Consider the following 21,295-nt stretch of genomic DNA (forward strand, 5'->3'; position numbering starts at 1 on the left):
CACCAGTGAGTCGGCGGTTGCAATTTAAAGGAAAATTGCAAGCCAGGAAAATTTTCGTTAAATTTATGTCGCAGAAGTTGGTTAAAATACTTCGAGTAAATTTCCATGACCATTCAATCAGATTCCGTGGCAGCTTATTAAGCATCCCCATTACAACCCCCAAAACTGTTTTGCAGAATAAAGACACGGCATTATGCCCAGAGGGGCGTGAAATCGAAATATACAACCAATAATCCGCATAAAACCTATAACACGTGCAACGCATCATGTGCCTCTAATCTTTCATATTTCCTCTGAAAGTCGCGAGAGAAAGGAACATCGAGTGCAGCGATGGAAGTGAGAGCTCATTAATTCGTAAAATTCATATAGCTCTCCAAGTACGTAAAGAAGATAGTCTGAACATTTTTTTAAATGCCCGATGTAACACTCAAGCCTAAATCATTGCTGTTTTGTTTTGGAACGGCATGGTTCCGGTATGGAACCAGAACGGCTAAAATCGAATAAAATTAAAAAAATAATAATCAAAGATAAAAAATAAAAATAAATAAAATATTCTCCATAACAGACATCGAAGAGCTAAAGCCTTCCAACTCTGATATTATCGTCATTGGCGTTAGAAGCTGCACTACACAACTCAACAAAGAAATGTAAAATTGAAGCAAATAAGGTTCACATTTCGCTCTAAGGTTCAGGGGCGATCGAAAATTAGATTGGATTTATCCAGCTTTGACTGGTCCCTAGATCGAGAAGTTGTGTCTAACGAAGCCATCAACACTAAAGCTTCCAGTATTTTCCAATAGTTTCTTAATGTATGATTCAACGTTCGGAAGTTCCGTAAATATATTAAAACAATTTAAATTAAAACTCGTTGGTTCCCCAATTTTACTTCCAACGTCCCTGATTGATAGACCTCATCTATTACGATTTTAATTTTGGTTGTAAACGAGTGATACGTTTCATTGACGATATAATTCGGTAATCATGTCGTCGCAAGTTTTGATCAATCGATTGATAATTAACCATTGATGATGATGATGATGATGAACATGATGATGATGATGATGAAGATGATGATGATGATGATGATGATGATGATGATGATGATGAAAATGATGAAAATGATGATGATGAAGATGATGAAGAAGATGATGATGATAATGGTGAAGAAGAAGGTAGGAAATGATGAGCAACACATTTCCTATCTTGTAGCACCTGCTTTATATTCGTAATAATTCAACTGATGAAAAGAGTAACTGAGGGCTTTTGCGTCAGGTAGTTGTGATATCCTTTGATTTGAGGCAGGCAGATGATATTGCAATCATTGTTCTACTCATGAGCTTATGGATTTGGTTGGTGCCATTCGATCGTATCAAGTTATGGTTAACTCGAATAATTTTACTAATCGTTCATACTTTTTTTTGTTAATTTGAGGTGACCCAGCACTTCCCTCTTTGCCCTTCTTTTCATATCGCCGGCCATTAGAATTACTTTTGAAGTTCTGCGAGTCTTTTGGGACACATAAAAGTTTTTTGTAAACTCGCCAGTTAGGCAATTCGAGCGGCCTTAAAAGTTTAAATCAAGATAGACTTAGTGAGTTTGGTAGTTTTGTTAATCGGCTTTTCCAATTTGCTGGATACAATTTTTGTGACAGAAACGCCAGCGCATTTTTTTCTTTGGTAAAATGAAGACGCTTCCGTGAAAAAAATAGTCAGGAAAACGAGACAGATACGTTTTGTATGAGTCCTGTGGGAGCTTGCATTTATTTTGGGAGCATCAAAGTTATATGCGTTAGTCCAACCAATCGGAATAATCTTTTGTTGAAGTTATTTTCCAAATATTATTGATAAAGTGTGGCATTATACAAAATTTGGTGCAGCTTATTTCACTATTTGAGCATTATTCACAATCGGATTTCGAAGGATGCTCGACAGCCAAATTAGGGTGAATAATTCACGATCCTGAAGTAAATTCTGGTGAGCTAAACAAGCCCCTTGGGATAACAAAATAATAAAGAATGTCTCCAAACAAGCACTGAGGAGAATAAATTATAACACATTTTGCAATGGATGGGTATTTCTAGGTTCAAAGGAGAGAAGGGTAGTTGCGGCGATTTCACAAAGATCATGTTGAAACCAGTTTAACCTCTAATAATGGATGAATTCAGGTTTTCTGCGCGATCGAACGCTCGATTTTCGGGAAATTTTGCAAGAAACCACCAACTTGTGGTTTGCTGGATCTCAGGCCAAAATTGCATGTATCATGTTAACTCGGGTTAAATGAAGAGCGATAGAATTCCGACGCTTAATTTTGTCAACTCACAATTTCTATCTGAATTCATCAAAAATCGGATTTAAATCAACTGCCGGCACTTTTTTCCTTTCTCTGGCCTTTTCCTTTCAATTCGATTCGATCATTGCTTAATTAACTGATTTCAGCACTTTGGTGCGGGAAATGTCTGAAACTCATTTCGCCCCAGACGAAAGCCAGGTTCAAACCAGTGGTTTTAACGAACGGAAAGTTACGCATGAAACTATTGACTCTAAAACCAGCTGAAACTGAGCTTTGACCAATATTTTCCACGTCAACAGTTAGGACTGTTTATGGATGAGCAAGTGAGGGAGTTACGGCCACAAACAAGCCCAAGTACGCCCCTGGCACATCTTGAAAGTTGCGGGATTTTGGTGCGGTGGGGCTCAACAAGCCCCAGTTTGTTTGAACGCCAGATGCTCTTACAAGCAACAACTTCGTCGTGTTTGTAGTGTTTCCCATACCCGAACTTATAAGAGCATCCCGAAAATCCCATCTCGTCCGGATCTCCCTTTTAGAAGATTAGGGCCATATGATTTTTAGCACGTGGTGTCGAATCCAGCACTAGCCCGGATATATTGCGGGAATCTTATTTGGAAAGCAAAGTGCTGCTGGAGATTTTGTTTAGCATGAGAAGTATGCGATACGTTTTGAACTCAGTGATTTATTGAAGTGTGGAAAAAATACTCAAGAAAAAAAAAAACAAAACATGATTGTATCAAAACCCGTCCACATCAGATCTTCAACGGAACTATTGTCATTTTCTCCTTTTCCATTGTGTAATTCCAGATATAGCCGACGCTTTTACAAAGTTCTGAAGTCCGTACTCTGTTTAATGAACGAGAAATCCCATTAAAACTTTGGCAGGTTTGGTGTTAAATTATTAATTAAAGATAAGGTTTCCAAATATCATCCGAAGGAATTATTTATTATGGAGCCAAAGCACCTATTTTAAAACATGGGGGATTATTTCCCAATTATTTTCAGTGTGAAACTCATTCGTCTTTATTGTCTGTGCTAATGGAAAAGGCTCGACAATTTCGGTGATCGAAAAACACGCATGTCATAATATTCCCGAAATGATCGCTTTTTTCTCCTTTGGCAGGATACAACAAGAAAGTAAAGTAAAGAGCAGACGATGCCTGGAAGTTTTAATTTTCGTCGAAGTATCGGCACTGTTGGCATTGTTTCCCATTGTTTCAGCTTATCCAGTGATCTGGCATTGTTCAAATCGGGTAACGATATTTGGTGCTATAAGAGCTATGAAACTGCCCCGATTTTTAGTTTGACTTGGAAAAGTAATGGCTGAAATATTAACAGGGAAAAATGATCGTCTGAGACTAATATTGAGCAATGGATAAATTCAAATTCAGTTGAAGAACGTGCACCTGCCCTCGGGTGGATTTACAGTCACTCAGTCTAAAAATGGATTGATTATCTATCTATTTATTCCATAAGATAAGTTTGACTTACGTTTAAACGCCGATTTTCCCTTTTTCCTAAATTTCCTTAATTATCTGCTTTAATTTGTTGGCATTTATGCTTAATTTCAATCTTTATCCACCTGTAATAATCAATTTAATTCAGTAGAATAACCACCAACCGGAATTACTTGTAAATTTGAATTTCGTAATTTTTTCCTCGCTTTATGTTCATTCTACCTACTTTTGCGTAAATGCTAAAAATCCCGAACTTAAACTATTTCTCGCAGAAAATAAATCATCTATTCAAAAAGTCCTTCGGTTGCGAAACGAACTGGGGCAAGCATGTTATTTTGCCCTGATATCTACACACCAGAAGTTCTTCCTCGCTAAATTTCCTGATACTTATGTCATTCAACACGTTTAATTGGTATAAGTCTGATATGTATAGAACTACTACTCCTCGAAATCATATGCGATTTGATCTTGAAACTGCCGATTCATAACATTCGTCGCACAGTAGTCTTGAAATTCGAATGAAACAATTCCGTGCTCGAATGCGTCAATCCAGGAATTCTCCTCTGAATAAATCAATGAATAAATATACAGCGGCGGACGAAAGTTTAGAAACTTTTCAAATTTTAAATCAGCTGAAATTAAGCACAATTTATCGAGATGCTGTTGTTAATTGTTGTCTTTCATCGGTTTGATTATTAAAACGCACAGTTAACGAAATGAATATTGAAAAAATTAGTTATAAATTAAACATACAGGGTTCGCCATTACTCCGGCCTTGGTTCCTGGTGTCTTTGTATAAATATCAATTTGGAATGTTTAGAACAGTATTAATTTATATCGGAAAGCTGCATGATTTAATAATATTTTTGTTTATACAGAGTATTCCGTTTTCGCTGGGCAGCATAAAGTTATAATTTTTTAAATAGCAACCCATAATTTTTTTTATACCATTTGATGAAATCTTAATTTAGAAGGAAAATACATTAAACATTTTTTAAATTGGTTGCGGCGTTGCCATATTAGAGAAATTTGCAAAAATGCAGCATCAAAAAAAAATTATCACAAAACTTGTGTTTTTTGAAATTTGTTGTTGTAAAGTAGTAAATGAAAGTCAGAGGGACTTAAAAACTTTAAAACATTTTTTTAATGCACCATACTTTTTTTGTATAAGAGCGCTAATTTGCAAATTTTACAAATTTGCTGAAACTCGTTTTTTTTTTTAAATGATACCCATCATTTTTTTCAAGTCCTTCTAATGTAGTTTTTAATTCTCTATTAATTTGCAATAACATCTTTTCATGTAACATTTACAGTTATGGAGATATTTACAAAATTTCAATCAAATTGCAACAGGCATTATCATAATCTAACAGATTTATTCTAGTAGGCTTTGCTTCTATTTAACAAAAGCATAAATTACTTATTTCATTTAGTTGTCATATTACCTGCCACTACCTTCTAATGTGGCAACGCCGCAACCAATTTAAAAAATGTTTAATGTATTTTCCTTCCAAATTAAGATTTCATCAAATGGTATAAAAAAAATTATGGGTTGCTATTTAAAAAATTATAACTTTATGCTGTCCAGCGAAAACGGAACACTCTGTATAAACAAAAATATTATTAAATCATGCAGCTTTCCGATATAAATTAGTACTGTACTAAACATTTCATATTGATATTTATACAAAGACACCAGGAACCAAGGTCAGAGTAATGGCGAACCCTGTATTTCCGGGTCGGACGAAAGTTCGGAAAATTTTATTTTTAGAAAACAATTAATATTATGAGAAAAAAGAAACTTAATAATTGGTACAGTATCCTTTCTAGTTAATCACTGCCTGGCAGCTTCTAGGCGCCGAATCAACAAGATTCACACACTTTTCCTTGGGCCTTTTTTTCAACTGATCAAATATTATTTCTAAAAGTTCAGCCTTGTTACGAATGTTTCTCAAACGAATGCGGCTATCTCGGGTTTCCCCCAGAAATCCAATTGGGTTTAAATCGGGGGATTGCGACGACCCATCAATTACATCCACCCTTTTCAAAAAAAAAAACAACAATTTTTTATTAACTTGGAAATATGTTTTGGATCATTATTTTGTTGGAATCTCCAACGAAGATGCCTTTCATACTCCACATACCGCAACTTATTGTTCTCTAATGTATGCCGGTATTGAAATTTGTCCGTTCTAACTTGTATTTTCACAGTGAATCCTGTATGTGACCCACTGCAGCAACCACAGATCATAACACTGCCACCTCCATGTTTAACCGTTGGTACTTGTGCGCTGTATCTTTCACCTGGTGGCTATCTTGCATGGTGTCCACCACGCGATCGGAATATTTCAAATTGACCTTCGTCACTGCAAAGAACGGTACGGCATTTTTCAGAGGTCCAGTCCAAGCGATTTCAGCCAACTGCAATCGGACCTTGGTTTGCTATTTTTGATAATAGGGGTTTCTTAACAGCAACCCTTTCAAATAAGCCCATATTGCATAGTCGACGTCTCACAGTTCTATCGCTCTGGAGAAGTCCTCTGAAATTTCTAAATTCCTTTCACGAACTACTTTACGAAGATCTTTTCGTGAAATTCTTTTTATCACTCTATCAATTAACGCGATAGTTTTCCGTGGACGCCCTGTATTTTTGGGCCTCATAAGACTTCTGTCACTGCTGCGAGTGGCACTTTTACTAATGTTCAGATTTTTGGCAATAAAAACTCGTTTTTTACCACGTTCATGAAATTCATTGATCTTTTGTTTTAAGTCATGCATCAATGCTATAAGTAATTCACCTAAAATGCGTTTGTACGTTGAGAGGAGCAACATGAATGAAACGTTCCTAAACTTTTGCCTCTTTCTAAGCTTCAATGATAAACATATACAAATTCAATATAATAAATCAAGTTTTACAAGAATTGTACGATTAACGAATATGAACTTTATGTCTACGAGAGATCTCTTCAAAGGTATATTTCAAAAAAAACTTAAAAATAAAGTTTCTAAACTTTTCTCGGCCACTGTAGCTATTGTCCCGCAATCTGGAACACACTGTAAGGGGTACTGGAGTTAGCCAACATGTAGGTATTATATTAGAAAAGTGCGATAATCAGTCTATTTGATCTAAGAGAATTGGAAGGTTCCAGTTCGTTCGATATCAATCAAAATGAGAAAACTCCTTATCTGAGACATGAAGCAGACTGTGCATCAACAATGGCAAGAATAGGAAATTGGACATCAACCTTGGAAAATGAGGAATGCCATTACCACAGAATCCCTGAGATCAGTTCAGGCGGTGTTTACACAGCTCAATCCCTGACGGTTTCCAGGAATCGGTATTTAAAGGAGATAAATGAAATCATTCCAGTTGATCACCACTAATGCTTCCTCGAGGATCAAATGTCTGAGCTGTTCGCTTGATCCAGAATATTCCACCATTTGGCGTGGCTGCAAGGCGACAAAATAAATCTAAAATTATATCTCAAACATTTCCGTATTACAACCGTCGCTTCCGATGTGCTTTTCTGGTGCACGCAAATCCAGCTGTCAATCCTCCACAGCAACACAGCAGCAGTGTAATTCTGCAATGGCAAAAGTTTCTGGAAAATAAAATCCAGAAGCGAAACGGGCTGCGTTTGAAGTATCGCTCGTCGCCGTAGTCCGGTGAGGCGGCAGGTGAGGCGACAGGACAGATACGACACAGGGGTGAGTCCGGGGGTTGAAATCGGGACGCATGCGCAACCCTATGACGTTCGCACCCCCAAATCGCACCGCCGTTGTTCCGCATCAACCCCACTTCGCTGCAAACTGTTGAACGAAGCGTGCGTGTTCAATCCGCTTCGAATTCTTCCTGCTTGAACGTAAATGCCCCATTATCACAGCACTGCTTTTGATTTAAATTAGCCTGGATCCACGGAGGTTATCCAGGCTTCCTCACGAGAAGAACTCGCAGGATTGTGAAGTTCGCGGACACTAAAGGACATCGGACTAAGGGACGTTGGAGTGCGCGCCGCGCTCGATATCGCGAGAAAGATGTGATGTGTTCTCTATGTGGAGGTTTTAGCGTGACAGGACACTGTTTGAGTTAGATAAAATGGACGGGTACTACCCGAGCAATCAGCGACCCCCTCCGCTTCCTCGCAGGATGAGGAACGAGTATGCTGAGCCGTTTGTACATGAGTCCAGGTACGACTTTAGTACAAATACTGTGGTTGTTGCTCGTCTGAGCTGAGTGAAAATTGGTACATTTGCATAAGGGGGCATAAAAATGAGTTTCATGGGGCGGTCCGGGTGGCACCTTGAACCCCGAGTGTGGAACTCGCCTCAAGACTGTGCCGTCGTCGTCAATGGACCTGTAGATTCTAATCGTCTCAGTAAGGGCATGTGTATCGAAGTTTTGGTATCGAAACTCGTCCGTGGAAAGCTTCAGGTCGGCCAATGCCCTGCTGTCATTCGAAATTGCTAAACGTGCCAAATCTTCAAAACGTTCAGCTACAGAAGTTGCTGAATCTCCCAAAAATAATCAATTAATTTAAAACGTGAATGTTTTCTCAATATCCTTAGCCGTGTAAATGTTGGCCATTAAATTGGAAACAAAGAAGAGGGGCGAAAGTGGGTGACGCTGGAGCAGGAATATAAAATGTGCACATTTAATAAGACAGGTCGGGTGAGCTTTATTAAATGGGATATTTTGTTTCATTTCAACCCGTGCGGAATGAGTTCTTTGTTCCCGAGTTCGCTGAGAATTTAAACTGAGTTTCTGTGAATATTCGAAAGGATAGAAATCGAAAGTTAGATTAAAGTTTATAAGATTTACGAACATTGCGAAAGGGTGGATTGGGAAAATTATGGTCATAGATGCCATCCTCAATGGAAAATCAATGTTAATTTAATGTAAGGTATCCATTTCCGGCTCTAATTCCACTATAGTCCTATAACAGGAACTTCTAGCGAATCATTAGTCACAAGCTGAAAAATACCACATTTCGATCTTGGTTTCATCGTCAGGGATTTCGGTTTCTAAGGACTCTTGTTGACAATTATGTTAAAGCGAATTGAAAGCACTTAGAACACGGAGTTTACAAGTTTTTTTACAATAAAAATTCGCAAGCTTACGCAATAAAGATGGAACGCAGTCGACTACGTTATCAAAATTACAGATACTCCTTAGATGTTACAGGGCCTTCAAGATATTTGATATTATATTGATGTTAAGATATTTCTTAATTAGAGATCACAAGCAGAGATTGGATAGTTGTAAAGCAGCAATGAACATGCTATAAAATATTTGCAGCTCAATTTTTCCTTTTTCTGTTATGTTCAGGGTTATAAAATTCTGTATGTGTTCCGTGAGTCTGCTTTATAATCAGATGGAATGCCCTAGATTGACGTTTCATCGATATTGAAATTATATCCTGTGTTAATATTCTGCCAAGGTAGAAAAATTTTATGTTACACGTATTTTAACTGGCCACTTTGTAGTTTTACCGAAATAGTATCTAATAATGTAGGCCGCTTACTGGACCAACCACTTAATTTTGAGCGAGAAAAAGCCCAAACGACGAACCACAAACCGAATTTCCCTCTTTCTAGGCCTCGAACGAGGTGTTAGGAATCAAAATGAAATTCAAAGCACTCGATATAGGTGAAAAATTGCTCTTACAAACGTCCGGATTTACCTAAAAATATCGAAAAAGAGCTCAATTGAAATTCTTTTTCAACATTTGTCGACATGTTTTTTGCACGTATACAAATCGGCTGATGAAGCAAAAAAACTGCGCCTACAAATTCTTGAAATTTTACATTTACCACATTACATTAATATCACAACGTGACTCTTGTCAGTGTCCGTGATACTAAATATGCTACACAGAACGCTTTCGACCATAACTGGATCTAACTCAAACTAACCTTAATTAAGATATCTAGGTTTAATGTGGGATCCTCATCAGTCAATTATGTAGAGAAACCGCAGACGAGTAAATTCTAACTTTACCTGAAAACTAGAACTCATCCGTAGAAGTCAAGAAATCCCGTAAAATCATTGCTAACAAATTTGTTAAATATCATTGGAATGTCGGCGATTGCTTACATAATAACAAGACTTAACTCAAGGTTAATCATAGTCGTTTATAAAGGTCAAAGTCCCTGAACATACGGTCGTAAATGACTCGTCTATGAAAGTCTAGCATCCCCGATGAACATCACGAAAGTTTATCTGTTCATTGCTATCCAATTTGGACCCCAATGGTCCGAAAGTCGTTACTGATTAACCTGTATAAGTGAAGAATCCCTGGAAATTTCTGAAAATGGATTCTGTTAGAGTGGTCAAAACCTCCGCAAACACGTTGCCGATTAACTGGCCTATAAAATTCACCTGCGACAGAATTATTGGAATATCGCGGATAATTTACTGATCAACAGTAGTTGACAGGCCCGGTAAAGCAATTGAAAATTGACCCTGTTTATAGAGGTTAAAACCTCTAAAAACTCGTTAATAATTGTCCCTTCTATGAAGACTAAGAATCCTGGAAAAATCCTGAAAATTAATTTGTGTAAGGTGGTCTTAGCATCCTGGAAGTTCGTTAGCGACCTGCGTATAGAGGTCCATAAACTCCCAAACCGGGGAACCTTGGCCGTCGAGATCTGACCGTGGGACGCTGATGGTCTGGGGACCGCGTCCGTTGAGGTCTGAAATGAGGAAACTCGGTCATCTCCTGAGCCATTTAATTAAAAAGAAATTAAAAATAAGAAAGAATGTTCTGAGTAGGATCTAATAACATTGGCCCATTTATGGAATTAAAAATCCTCGAAAAGTGAATAAAATTTACCGGTTAATAGAATCTAAATTTAGGGAAATTGATGTTCTTAAACACTCATGAAAGTGCCCGAAGAGTCCTTTTTCAATTTCGGGCGTTGCAAGGTTGCCGTAAAATCTCTTTCCAAGGACGGAAGTTGCTAAGCACTCGCACAGCAGCAACACCTCCAACTTCCCGTCCAAAAGCCCCAATTACACCTCAATTCTCCTCTGCATTGTCAAGTTTCCGACCACCCTAATGAAACTACGGACTTTATATTATTTATTTATTTATCGTCAAGCTGAGTTACAAAAACGAACGAAAGTAATTTGGAACGGCTTCCCTTTAATTGCGTTTTATACACAAACCTGAAGGCATCAATTCGAAAAAGGCGGAACGCGTTTCAACTAATTGTGTCCAAATGTGTCTGTGTCTTACTGAATGATTGATGATCTACAGGGCTGGCGTGTGTCATTAAGGTTATATGCCCCGAGCTTGGGGCAAACAAAAACAATAACGTAAAAAGAACTATATAGAAGGAAACGTCGGAAATAATATTAATTGATTTTGAAATGGATTATATGTATAAGATACTTAGGGTGTATTTTTCTGCACTTAGATAACTTCAGAGCTAAAGCTTTTAATTGGGGTTTTATACCCTAAAAAAGCAATCTTTTATTATAGCTAAAGGAAACGAAATTCCTCGAGCCAAACAGCCATTATCGTATAAGAATCCTGTTTTCGAAACATCTCCGGCAACACGGAGAGGCATTAACATTTAAAGGAACCTCCTTTATTGCCCTTATAAGGTTTTACAATATAAAGTTGGCAGTTTAAAGTTCAGCTGGAAACACGGGCATAAACATTGAATACAGCGCATTTTGTTCTTGCTTTCAGACCGTAACTCCCATAAATACGGCAAACCCTTTTTAGGGGTGGAGAGCGATGTGCTACCCGCAGAACCTTTATATTTTGGGTGGGGAAAATGAACGCGAATATCGGCCGTAATAAGGATTCAAACCCACCTCTGGGAAAATTTAACTTCGTATTAGTTTCGAAGGGGGGTAAGATGAAAAATAGTCCTGCGAGGCTGCCGAGCTACCCCTTTTATTCAGATATGTTTGCAGTTTATAAACAAAGCTTCTGGAATCCAGAAAAATCTCGTTTACAAAGGCATTAATTACACATTACAATCTCTCCCATTCGAGAGCATTTCAATTTGGCAGATTGTCCTCCACCACGAGATATTTATATTTGAAACAGGAAAGCACAATACGCGTCTGGCTTTGGAAAGAGGAAAATGGAAATCACTGACACGAATAGTCATAACGATATTTTTCTTGTTTTGCAAAATGTAGATTAAAATTGAAATACGAACTATATGCGCATTTCAATGGGAGCTTCTGCTGTCGAAATTAAAAATTAGCAGATAAAGTCTAAAAAAACTTAAAATATGAAACGGTGATATTCTGCGCAAAGCGGATATGGACTAAACAATCAATAACGCACAATTTCCTGTTAATGAAAAATTTGCATTCCTGGGCAAAATCCATTTAAGCCCAGCAATTTTCAATAAAATTAAGTTTCTATTTAGTGTATGTAATAATAGAGAATTAACGAGACAGTGGATGCAATTGTTTCACAATTTTGAATAGCTCTCCATAATAATGGTAATTAGCACCGTGATTGAATTTATAGGCACAGGCACCATTTTAGCTTTGAAATTAGCGGAAAAAATCGTAATATGCAGAAATGACGATAATTAGATTCGATATATTATGCAAGCAATTCGCATTTTTGTGCCGGGCTTTGCTGACTGCATTGACCGGAATTTGGGGAGCGTTTTAGGAATATTTTAATACAAATTTATAATTAAATTTGAGAAAATTATTACAAGAGAACTTTCGACCACAAACGGGGCGAGGCCTTCAGGTCTTCAAATATTTCACGTGCGACATTTTGAAAAAACTGTGCCGCGATGTGAGATGAAAAGTGGTCCATTACCGTCGAAAGATTATGATGTTGTTTGATGGAAATCGCGAGGCAGTAATGAAAACTCCTATCGAGGATCTAATGCTGTTTTACTCACAGCCACGAATTTTCCATTAAAACTTAAAAATGTGCTTGAAAGTTATTTATGTACGTAATAAATTCCGTTTCGGCTAAAATTTTCACTTAGCAGGTCGAATTTTGATGGTCGCAGCGACATAAAGTAATAATAATTCAATTTGAGACATCAATATACATTACATGCATATTAATGCTTCATTAAATCTCATTAAACCAGGGAAATCATGTTGTGAAATCGAGCAGGGAAATCGAGGCGGGGGGTGGAGGAGTATAATGTGAGAAAATTTATTTAAATTCAGTAATATCATCATTACGTGCTGTGCAATTGAAAACAAGCACTTCTTAACGGTTATCGGATATTTTTTTACAAACTTAAAAACAGCTTCAAAAGTATTTTCGATCTCGCAGATTTTAGTTTTTTAAATGGGTCGAACCTTTCAGCCTTCTATACCTTTCATCATGAATATTTATCAAAAATATTCAGATAAAAGCAGCAAAATTTTACTGTCTGCACAGAGGCAGAAGCGAAGTGATTGGGGGAAAAAGGCGGGCAAAATTATTGCCTTTAGGTGGATAGGGAGAGAAGGGGGGCTAGCCGGAAGACACATATGTAGGTTGAGAGGGAACGGGACGGTGAAGGAGGTGAAGAATGGAATGTTTTGAAATTATGGGGTAGAAAGGTGTGTAAAATAGGTGTCAGAAGTGCCGTTCGACTAAAGTAGCTGGAGGAACTATATTAAAACTTGTTGAAGATCCGCGGTGTCGACTGCGTCGTAAGTGATGCGACAAAAAGTTTTTACGGTGTCATTTTTATTCACACAGCAATCCAAACTCACGCAAGTTCCCTTTTTAAGGATTCAACTCGATGAAACATTAGAACGTAATTAGTCGTGGTAAAGTCGTAAATGCAACGAGGGCATCCACTCTGCCAAAGGAACATGCAGTAGTCCAATTGCTTTTACAAAACCTGCACAGAGGCATGAGCTTCGGGCAGTTGATGCTGTATTCAGTGAAGCACGCCAGAGATACTGGAACGTTCGAGGATGATCTGTTTCGATGAAAACATCCGGAAAATGTCAATTTTACCGTCTAAAAAACACACGGCCATCAATTCCGTTGATGGGACAACTTCCACAGTTTAGCTGACTGTATATATATATAAAAAAAATATTTTGTAGCGAAAGTTTTGGGACAATGGCCAACGGACTGTATAACTTGGGAACAAGTTTATTTCAAAACTAGTTTGACGTCTTAATTGTATGCGAATAAAAATTCATAAGCTTCTGCAATTGCGATGTTCCCATCGTCTTTTCAATTCCTTTCAATTGCCTTCATTTATTACTAACTCTTGTGCGATTCTGGTTTAGCTTTTTTCGTCTGCATTATTTCCGTCTGATTCGCCGTTAGCATCCATGAAACGTGGTTCCGTTTCGTTCCGTTCCTAATACTCATCGTACCTGTCGACTGACTGACTTTTTCACTGCAACGTCTTTGATCTCTAAAAAATCCATGTTTATTCACGTTTCACGACAAAGTTTTGAGCAATGCGAATAAATTTCCCCTCGGCCTCATAATACAGTTGCTCTAAGCACAATTTTATGCAGTAACTGGCAGCTTGTAAGGAAGGAATTTTGAAGTGATCCTCGACACTTCATACATATTTTAGCTCCAATAGCTACACTTTAGATGCAAAATTGAGCATATTGATCGATGCCCTCGCATTTTATGGTAGGGCCAATATGGCTTTCTGCTCTGAAGCCTCAGCCAGTAACGACGCAACGATCGGACCTTTAGCATATCAATTTTAATAAATTGCACACGAAGTGAATCGATTACCCTTGCTCGGCTAAACCCGTACAAAAGACCATAATGAATACAATCGGAAGCCCAGCTGATTTCACAGTGGTTGAACATGGCATGGTGTGGAATTATGCACTCACTGCCTTTGGCAATTTCCAATAATTCCAATAATTGCAACCAATTATAACCGTCAAAAACGTGAATTTATAGCGCGGTGTCCATGAGGGTTCAGACAGGGGTAATGGGGCCAGTGAGGTCTATTTATATGCTAAATTTTCTATAGATGATGCACGTGCAGATTATCATCTCTCATGCGGTGGTGGTCAGTGACTAATCATCCATAAACCAGCTCCGGTTCAAGAGCAGAACGAAAAAAGAGTTTTTCGGCATTACAATAACTCGAAAAGCCTGTTATTGCTTATGAAAATGTAATTTAACGCTTCAGCTGTCCTGGGTGTGATGCTGTTCTCCCCCATGCAACAACGTCAATAATATAAATTGCTTTTATTTGCAGACCATGCAAATGCAGAGCCGATGTCGGCAGCTCACAACTTCTGCTATTAATATGCATTAGGTTAGTTTAATCCGATATCGAAGCTCGGTTTATAATTTGCCCAATTCTATGAATTTTCAATTCCGATTTCTATTGACAAATTTGTTTGGCTCATAGGCAAACAATTATAGTTGTTCTTACACGTTCGACTGGCGAATTCAAATTTAAATGCGGCTCAGGTTGTAAAATTAATCCTCCTTTTGGAATGGCATAATTTCCACATCTCCAAAGTCAAAGTTGAGCGACACAAACAGCAAAATTTACTTTAATCGTTTTGATTCATAGCTCGCAACATACAATTTCAGATTTAAGTCGGTATTGTGTACTGTAGGCTTTCCACTGCTTTGCATATGACCCAAATGCATTTATAGGGGATTGTTGAGTTTCCCAGGGCAAGGGCGGGAGGTGAGTGGAAATTTGACCTGCAGAAAATGATTTTAAGTATATATTTGGGGCCCAGCCGTTGGGAGAAGAAGCGACGGACCACATTGGCAGACTTAGCGCACTAGTTTTGTAAGATTAAGCAAAACGAAGTTGCGACATCTCCTCCAGTTCTCGAGACGCAGGACGGGATTTTTAAAGGTATAAATGCCAGTATCTTGAAAATTATGCCGCCAATGGAGAAGGCCAAAAACACGCTTATCATAATAAGACGTGGAAAAACGACTGAGGGGTATGACGACGTCGCTGCCCTCTACCGAACGCAACCCAACCACCCCAAGTCATTTTTTAAAATGGGACGCACATGGTTGCGACATATCGTCGGAAAGCATTTTCAAAAAGCTTTTCAATGGTACCGAAGTTCCAGAATTCCGCCCTCAAATGTATCCGAAAGTGTTCAAAACTCAAAAAGCATGACTAAGACACCTAAGCGTGGAATTGAATGGTCTTCGATGAGGAATAAGAGAGCTGATCATTAATTTAAAGTTTTATTATAATTAAATGAAAGGGTAAGATTTACCGCTCAATATTAATAGTTTTTTATAATAAGTGTCCGAAATGTTGTCCGTTATTTTCCCATTGACAAAACTTTCCTTTGGAATTGTACGATACTCAGTAATAATTGGCTGTCTTAACTCGTCATTTGTTTCTGGTTGGGTAAGTGCCCCCGCAAAAAGAAATCCAGAGGCTTAAGATCGGGAGTCTCAGGAGGCCCTTCTATCTTTCCTCTCCTTCCAACCCATCTTGCGAGGTAATTGTTGTCCAAATATGAGGGCGGAATTCCAAAAATTTCGGTACCATTGAAAAGCTTAGTGAAATGGGTTCTAAAGATATATCGCAACCCTGCCCGTGCTTTAAAAAAATTACTTATGGCGGGTGGGTTGCCATTGGTAGAGGGTAGTAAGTTCGTCACACCCTGAACTTCACCAGTTATATTATTGTAGACATGTTTTTCAATTTCTCCATTGCCGACATACTGTTCAAGATATCGGCATTTATACTTAAAAAAAAAATATACCCTGTTTGATAAGGTCGCTTTTGTGCGCTTTTTTCGGGACTTATAAAAGTTCTGCTAAATAAGGATGCCGTTTATGGAGTAACCTGATACCCCTATTAGGGATACAACGATGATTTCGTGATACCGGACATTCTGTTAGTCCCGAAAATGCCAACGGATTATAATAAAATGTAAATCATGGGGGTTTTCGGGATTAAATCGAAACGTTTCCCCATGAATTTGCGCGATAATGCGAGTATTCGGATTTTGCGTTGCTCAAACTGAAATACAGTGTGGGAACAGAGTGTGGAGTAGTGTAAATATTTTATAAACTCTTCAAAAAAAACTGCAGGGTGATAAAAAGTTTCGGGTAAATTTGCTAAAGTCATGAGGACTTTTTGCTCGTTCCATTTCATATGTGGCTAATCAATAAATGGGAGTTTTTTCTTATGAAACCACTTTAGTCCCTCAAAAGAAGTGGAGTTCTTACTTTACGTGAAAAATAATATTTCGCAATAATTTCTTACGCAAACAGTGCAGTTTTAATTTGTCTTAATCGCAACATAATTACGTTTCTCATTGCCGGCAACTACCAAAAGTTCAATTTCTTTCAAGAACGGATTTAACAAGAAGAGTATTTTCATTTAATAATATTCAAGATGTTACTTCTAGAGATATAATTTCGTAGAGGCGACAACTTGCGGACAAATTCTCCTCAGAAGCGACTTGAATTTTTTTCCCGATCGTTCTCCAAAAGGGACGGCGGTAAATATTTACATTTCCTCGATGTATCGAAGATCCTACACCGAAGGACCGACAAGAATGAAAGAGTCATCAGCTTAAACCTTTGATCAAGGTCCATAGACCTTATACGTTTACGGGTTTTACACATTTCGAATAAACTACTGCTCTAAACCCATTGTCCTTGGCTGTCAGGAACACACCAAAACTCGGAAACAAACTCTAATTTAAATTTTTATAATTGGTAATCCCCAAAACGAAAGTTACCTACATGTAAATAATTATATTTACAATCTTCCGAAACCCCATTAAAAGTTTTTCACGTGCACTCCAATGCGGAAAACAACATTTTATTTTCGCGAGCGGAGAAACTTTAGTTTTAGTCTGCGGATAATTAATTATTGTGCTGTACAGAGTTCGCCATAAAGTTAAGTTAGCGAAATAAAATTAGCGTCTGCTCGCCCTCCAGCTTAAAAGGATAGTAATTGACTATTCTGTGTAGCGAGGATCTGAAATGGGGTCGTTTTCGACAATGGAAGTTAATGACCGCTCTTAGTTTCACAAAGAATTTCCCGGATTTATGCAAATATTTTTGGTTAGCGGTCAATTGGGTTAGGATGGATTTTGGCCTAAAAGCCCTAGAGAATGTCGAACTAATAAATAATGTTACTCCCGCAGGAAATGCTAATTTCAAGCGAGAGAGAGAGAGAGAGAGGGAGAGAGAGAGGGAGGGAGATAGAGAGACGGTTGGTGAATGGAGATCTAATTTTGCGCAAATTATGGATATTGAGAAATGAATGAGTTCATATTCTTCAATTCTATTCCGGTATTCTACTTGAATGGATCCAGATATACACTGCGGCACATTCGTTAAATAGCGCGACCCATTTCGTCTCAAAATAAAAACAAACATCAATATTAGCAAAATATACTGTTAAAGGCAAACCAGCTTTGGAAGAACGCATTTTCTTGAGGAAATATTCGATTGCTTCCAGACGTTCAGGCACCCTGTGTGATCTCCGTATTTTCTTGCAGGATCGCCGGCATCCAACAGACTCAACTGGCTCAGAGCATGCAACCAGGAGGCGGTCAAACCAACACATTAGCCTCCCAAGTGACGACTCAACCGTCCCCACCCATGGTAGTACCAGTTTTCCCGATTCGGCCCGCCCCTCCACCGTCGTCGTCCCATTACTCGCCATATTCCCCGTCCAGATTTCATATCGACAAACGGTGTCAATATCGATGTTCGTGGAAGTGTTCCAGTATTCTACTCATATTCCTCACGGTTCTGCTTACGGGAATGCTGACGTATTTTGCTGGTAAGTTTCTCCGCGTCGAAGTCTCGAGTTGATGCTACAATTTCCACTGTATCAACCTTGCTGGGAAGATGATAATAAAAGTTAAAGGGTGTAAAGAAAACTACAAAATGAACTGCTTCAAAAGTAAGGTGTTCAACTTGGCACAAGTGGTGCCGAGCATTTGCATGTTTGATCCCTTTGAGCAATTAAGCCGGCCCTTATTCGTTAAAACCGCAGTTATTTTAGAAGTTCTCAGCCAGCAAAGCGGGCCCTCGTGAAAAAAAGACCTGTTAGTTGGTTAAATAGCGCAAAATTCTTTTTAGCTTATCGTAAATCCCGAATTTTTACATGAGACTTGTTTGCAGCCGTTAGTTCAATGAAGCCAAATATAGATTCTTCGAACTGCATTTTGGTGCAAGATGTCAAAGTTGGAGCGACGCAAGATCAAATTACCATGGGGTCAGAATCCACGCAGGTACCAACTGAAGGTACGTATTGAGTGGGAAGTAGCAGATGGAGTTGGCTTTTTTAATAAACCCGAATTTTTGAGCAGCGACAAACTTTTATAATTAAGTAATTGAAGTTGCTAAGACTTTGAAAGTTTGCCTCTTTCCGCTGGCCAATGCCTATACACCTTCTCCGAACAGGATAAAATGGCGAAGTTTCGAAGTTTCTCATAGTGTTGCCGTTAATTTCTGACAATGACACACTATAATTACCGTGTCTAAACAGCGAACACTCCCGGAAACTTTTTGCAGTTAAAACGAGCACTTTGTTTCCGCGTTATTTATTTCCTTTAATAAAAGAGTTTTCCTTTTCAACGGGTAAATAGGCTTTTTGCCGGTTTCCAGTCGACGGGAAAGTTGGGCAAAAGGTAGCCCTTTTTGTTTTGTGCGAGGGTGTGAAAGTAATGAAGATGCTATCCGAACTTTTAAGCTCTTTTTCTATTCAAAAACTTAATTTGAATGGATTGACCTTTCAGAATCGCTCCCGACAAGTACTGCCGAGCACGCCAGTGCCACCACGCAGCACAGCTCCTTGCTCCAATCAGCGCAGCAACAACAGCAATGGTCTCCATTGCCTCTGGAACAACGCGAATTGGAAGTTCTGCACACGGCGACCATACCTCCTTCCCAATTCTGGCATTCGGAGTTTCGCAACAAGCAACCAGCATTTTTCAGGTATGCGAATTTGTTATCTACATTACCTGCCCCCATTTATTATTCGAAAGTTATTTGGGTCAACCAAAAAAGCTTCCACGGAAAGCTCTGTGGGTATTAATGCTCTCTGGAAAGTTTTGAAAAGACGCTTATGCGAAGTAATGGCTTTAATCGATCAAAAAACTCGCTTCTTTTCTTGGTTCAACGAAGAAGGGCCAAATTATCAGTCTTTGTCATTGACACATGAAGTCTACTAAATTTCCGCAATTACTTTTGAAGTTCAAACTGTCCTTATATATCACTACAAGCATTAAACTAGAAATTGTCTTAAATACAAATTGCATATTCCATCCTAGCCCATCCCTAGCGTATCCCGCGTTGGATGTTTTCCGGAAAATAACATAATTGAACACGGAAAAGCTCTCCGCCTTGCGATCTCAAGGATTTCCACTTGGCAAGTGGAAACCTCTTATTCTGTTTATTTGTTGTGTTGTGTTTCCTACGTTTCCTGCTAAAATATTTAGCTTTTGTGTATATTTTTAAGACGGATGCGAAGGGTGTACCGGGTCTTCTTGAGGTTGGCCCCATTAAGTGCGCACGATTATTTTCGTATCAAGATGGGGGATTAATTTTTCCATTCGCGTCTTGAGGTAAATATTAGATTCGATATACGGGGTGCGGCATGGAAATCGAGAGTTTTTGAAAAAGCGCGGTCGAAAGTACAGTCAATCGTGAGCAGACAATTACATCTGACGTGCTCTGACCATTCTCGTTGACGCAACGTCGAAGCAGACCTCCGTTGATTTCGACGATTTGATGTCGCATCGCTTCTTTTCGTCCTTCCAATGGACGAGGCTTAGCCTCGTAGACACGTGCCTTCAGATGACCCCAAATAGCAAAGTCGGATAAGCAAAGGTCAAACGATCGAGATGGCCATAAAATGTCACCAAATCTGAAATGCAGTCATAAACTCACCACTTCTAACGAAACAATCATAAATGAATATCTAACGTTCACGACGGTTACTTGGTGGCAATCGAAAGCTCATAATGATACATAATCGCAAATGAAAGGACTGTTGAAACATAAGAAGAAATTCGAGCATTTCTTGTGAGAATAGGAAAGTTGGACGTGGGGAGACAAGTCAAAGAGTGAATAGTTGAACCGCAGGATTTGATAAAGGTTCATGAGAAATATCCTGAGGAAGTCATCGAATTTCTTAGCCAAAAAAGAGGAAACGAAATCTAAAAAATATCTCACATTCGTATACGAAAATCTAGGTTTCGTAAGGTAAAAGGGGATTGGGTCGACTTATATTATCTAGAATGACCGAAAATGATTGCGTAATCCATTCTTTCTCCTGCGATGACCAACACGGTTTAGAACTTTTGATTACTTTGCCCCTTTTCAGGGATGCAATCAAATTCATGAGGGTCCAGGCCTACTTACTATTCTCTATCAGGAGTACATTATCAATAATATTATTTACAATTTTAGGACGTAGCAACTTTCAAAATGTATATTTCTTGTTTAATGCTTCTTTCGGTTATACATCAAAATTGAGTCCGTTACGCCATTGCTCCTGCTACAATTAAGCGCAATGTCGTTGATAACAATACATATAGAGTCTTTACGGCAGTAAGCATAAATAAAATCATTGGCGTATCACAACTTCGTTGATTCCAT

General features: G+C 38.5%; 1 protein-coding gene across 7 annotated transcripts in view; it reads left to right on the top strand.

The window, feature by feature from the left end:
• Positions 1 to 21,295, top strand: part of Ten-a (tenascin accessory) — a 340,802-nt gene that overhangs the window by 259,900 nt on the left and 59,607 nt on the right. For 6 of the 7 annotated variants that reach the window (XM_066294416.1, XM_066294415.1, XM_066294418.1 and 3 more), the window contains 3 exons: positions 18,184 to 18,470; positions 18,815 to 18,937; positions 19,432 to 19,630. In XM_066294416.1, coding sequence (XP_066150513.1) covers positions 18,184 to 18,470; positions 18,815 to 18,937; positions 19,432 to 19,630 — 609 coding nt within the window. Of the gene's footprint in view, positions 1 to 7,559; positions 7,935 to 18,183; positions 18,471 to 18,814; positions 18,938 to 19,431; positions 19,631 to 21,295 lie in introns of those variants that run through there. The other variant, XM_066294420.1, reaches the window with a different exon arrangement.

Source organism: Euwallacea fornicatus, chromosome 21, assembly GCF_040115645.1.
Source record: "Euwallacea fornicatus isolate EFF26 chromosome 21, ASM4011564v1, whole genome shotgun sequence".
Lineage (NCBI taxonomy): Eukaryota > Metazoa > Arthropoda > Insecta > Coleoptera > Curculionidae > Euwallacea > Euwallacea fornicatus.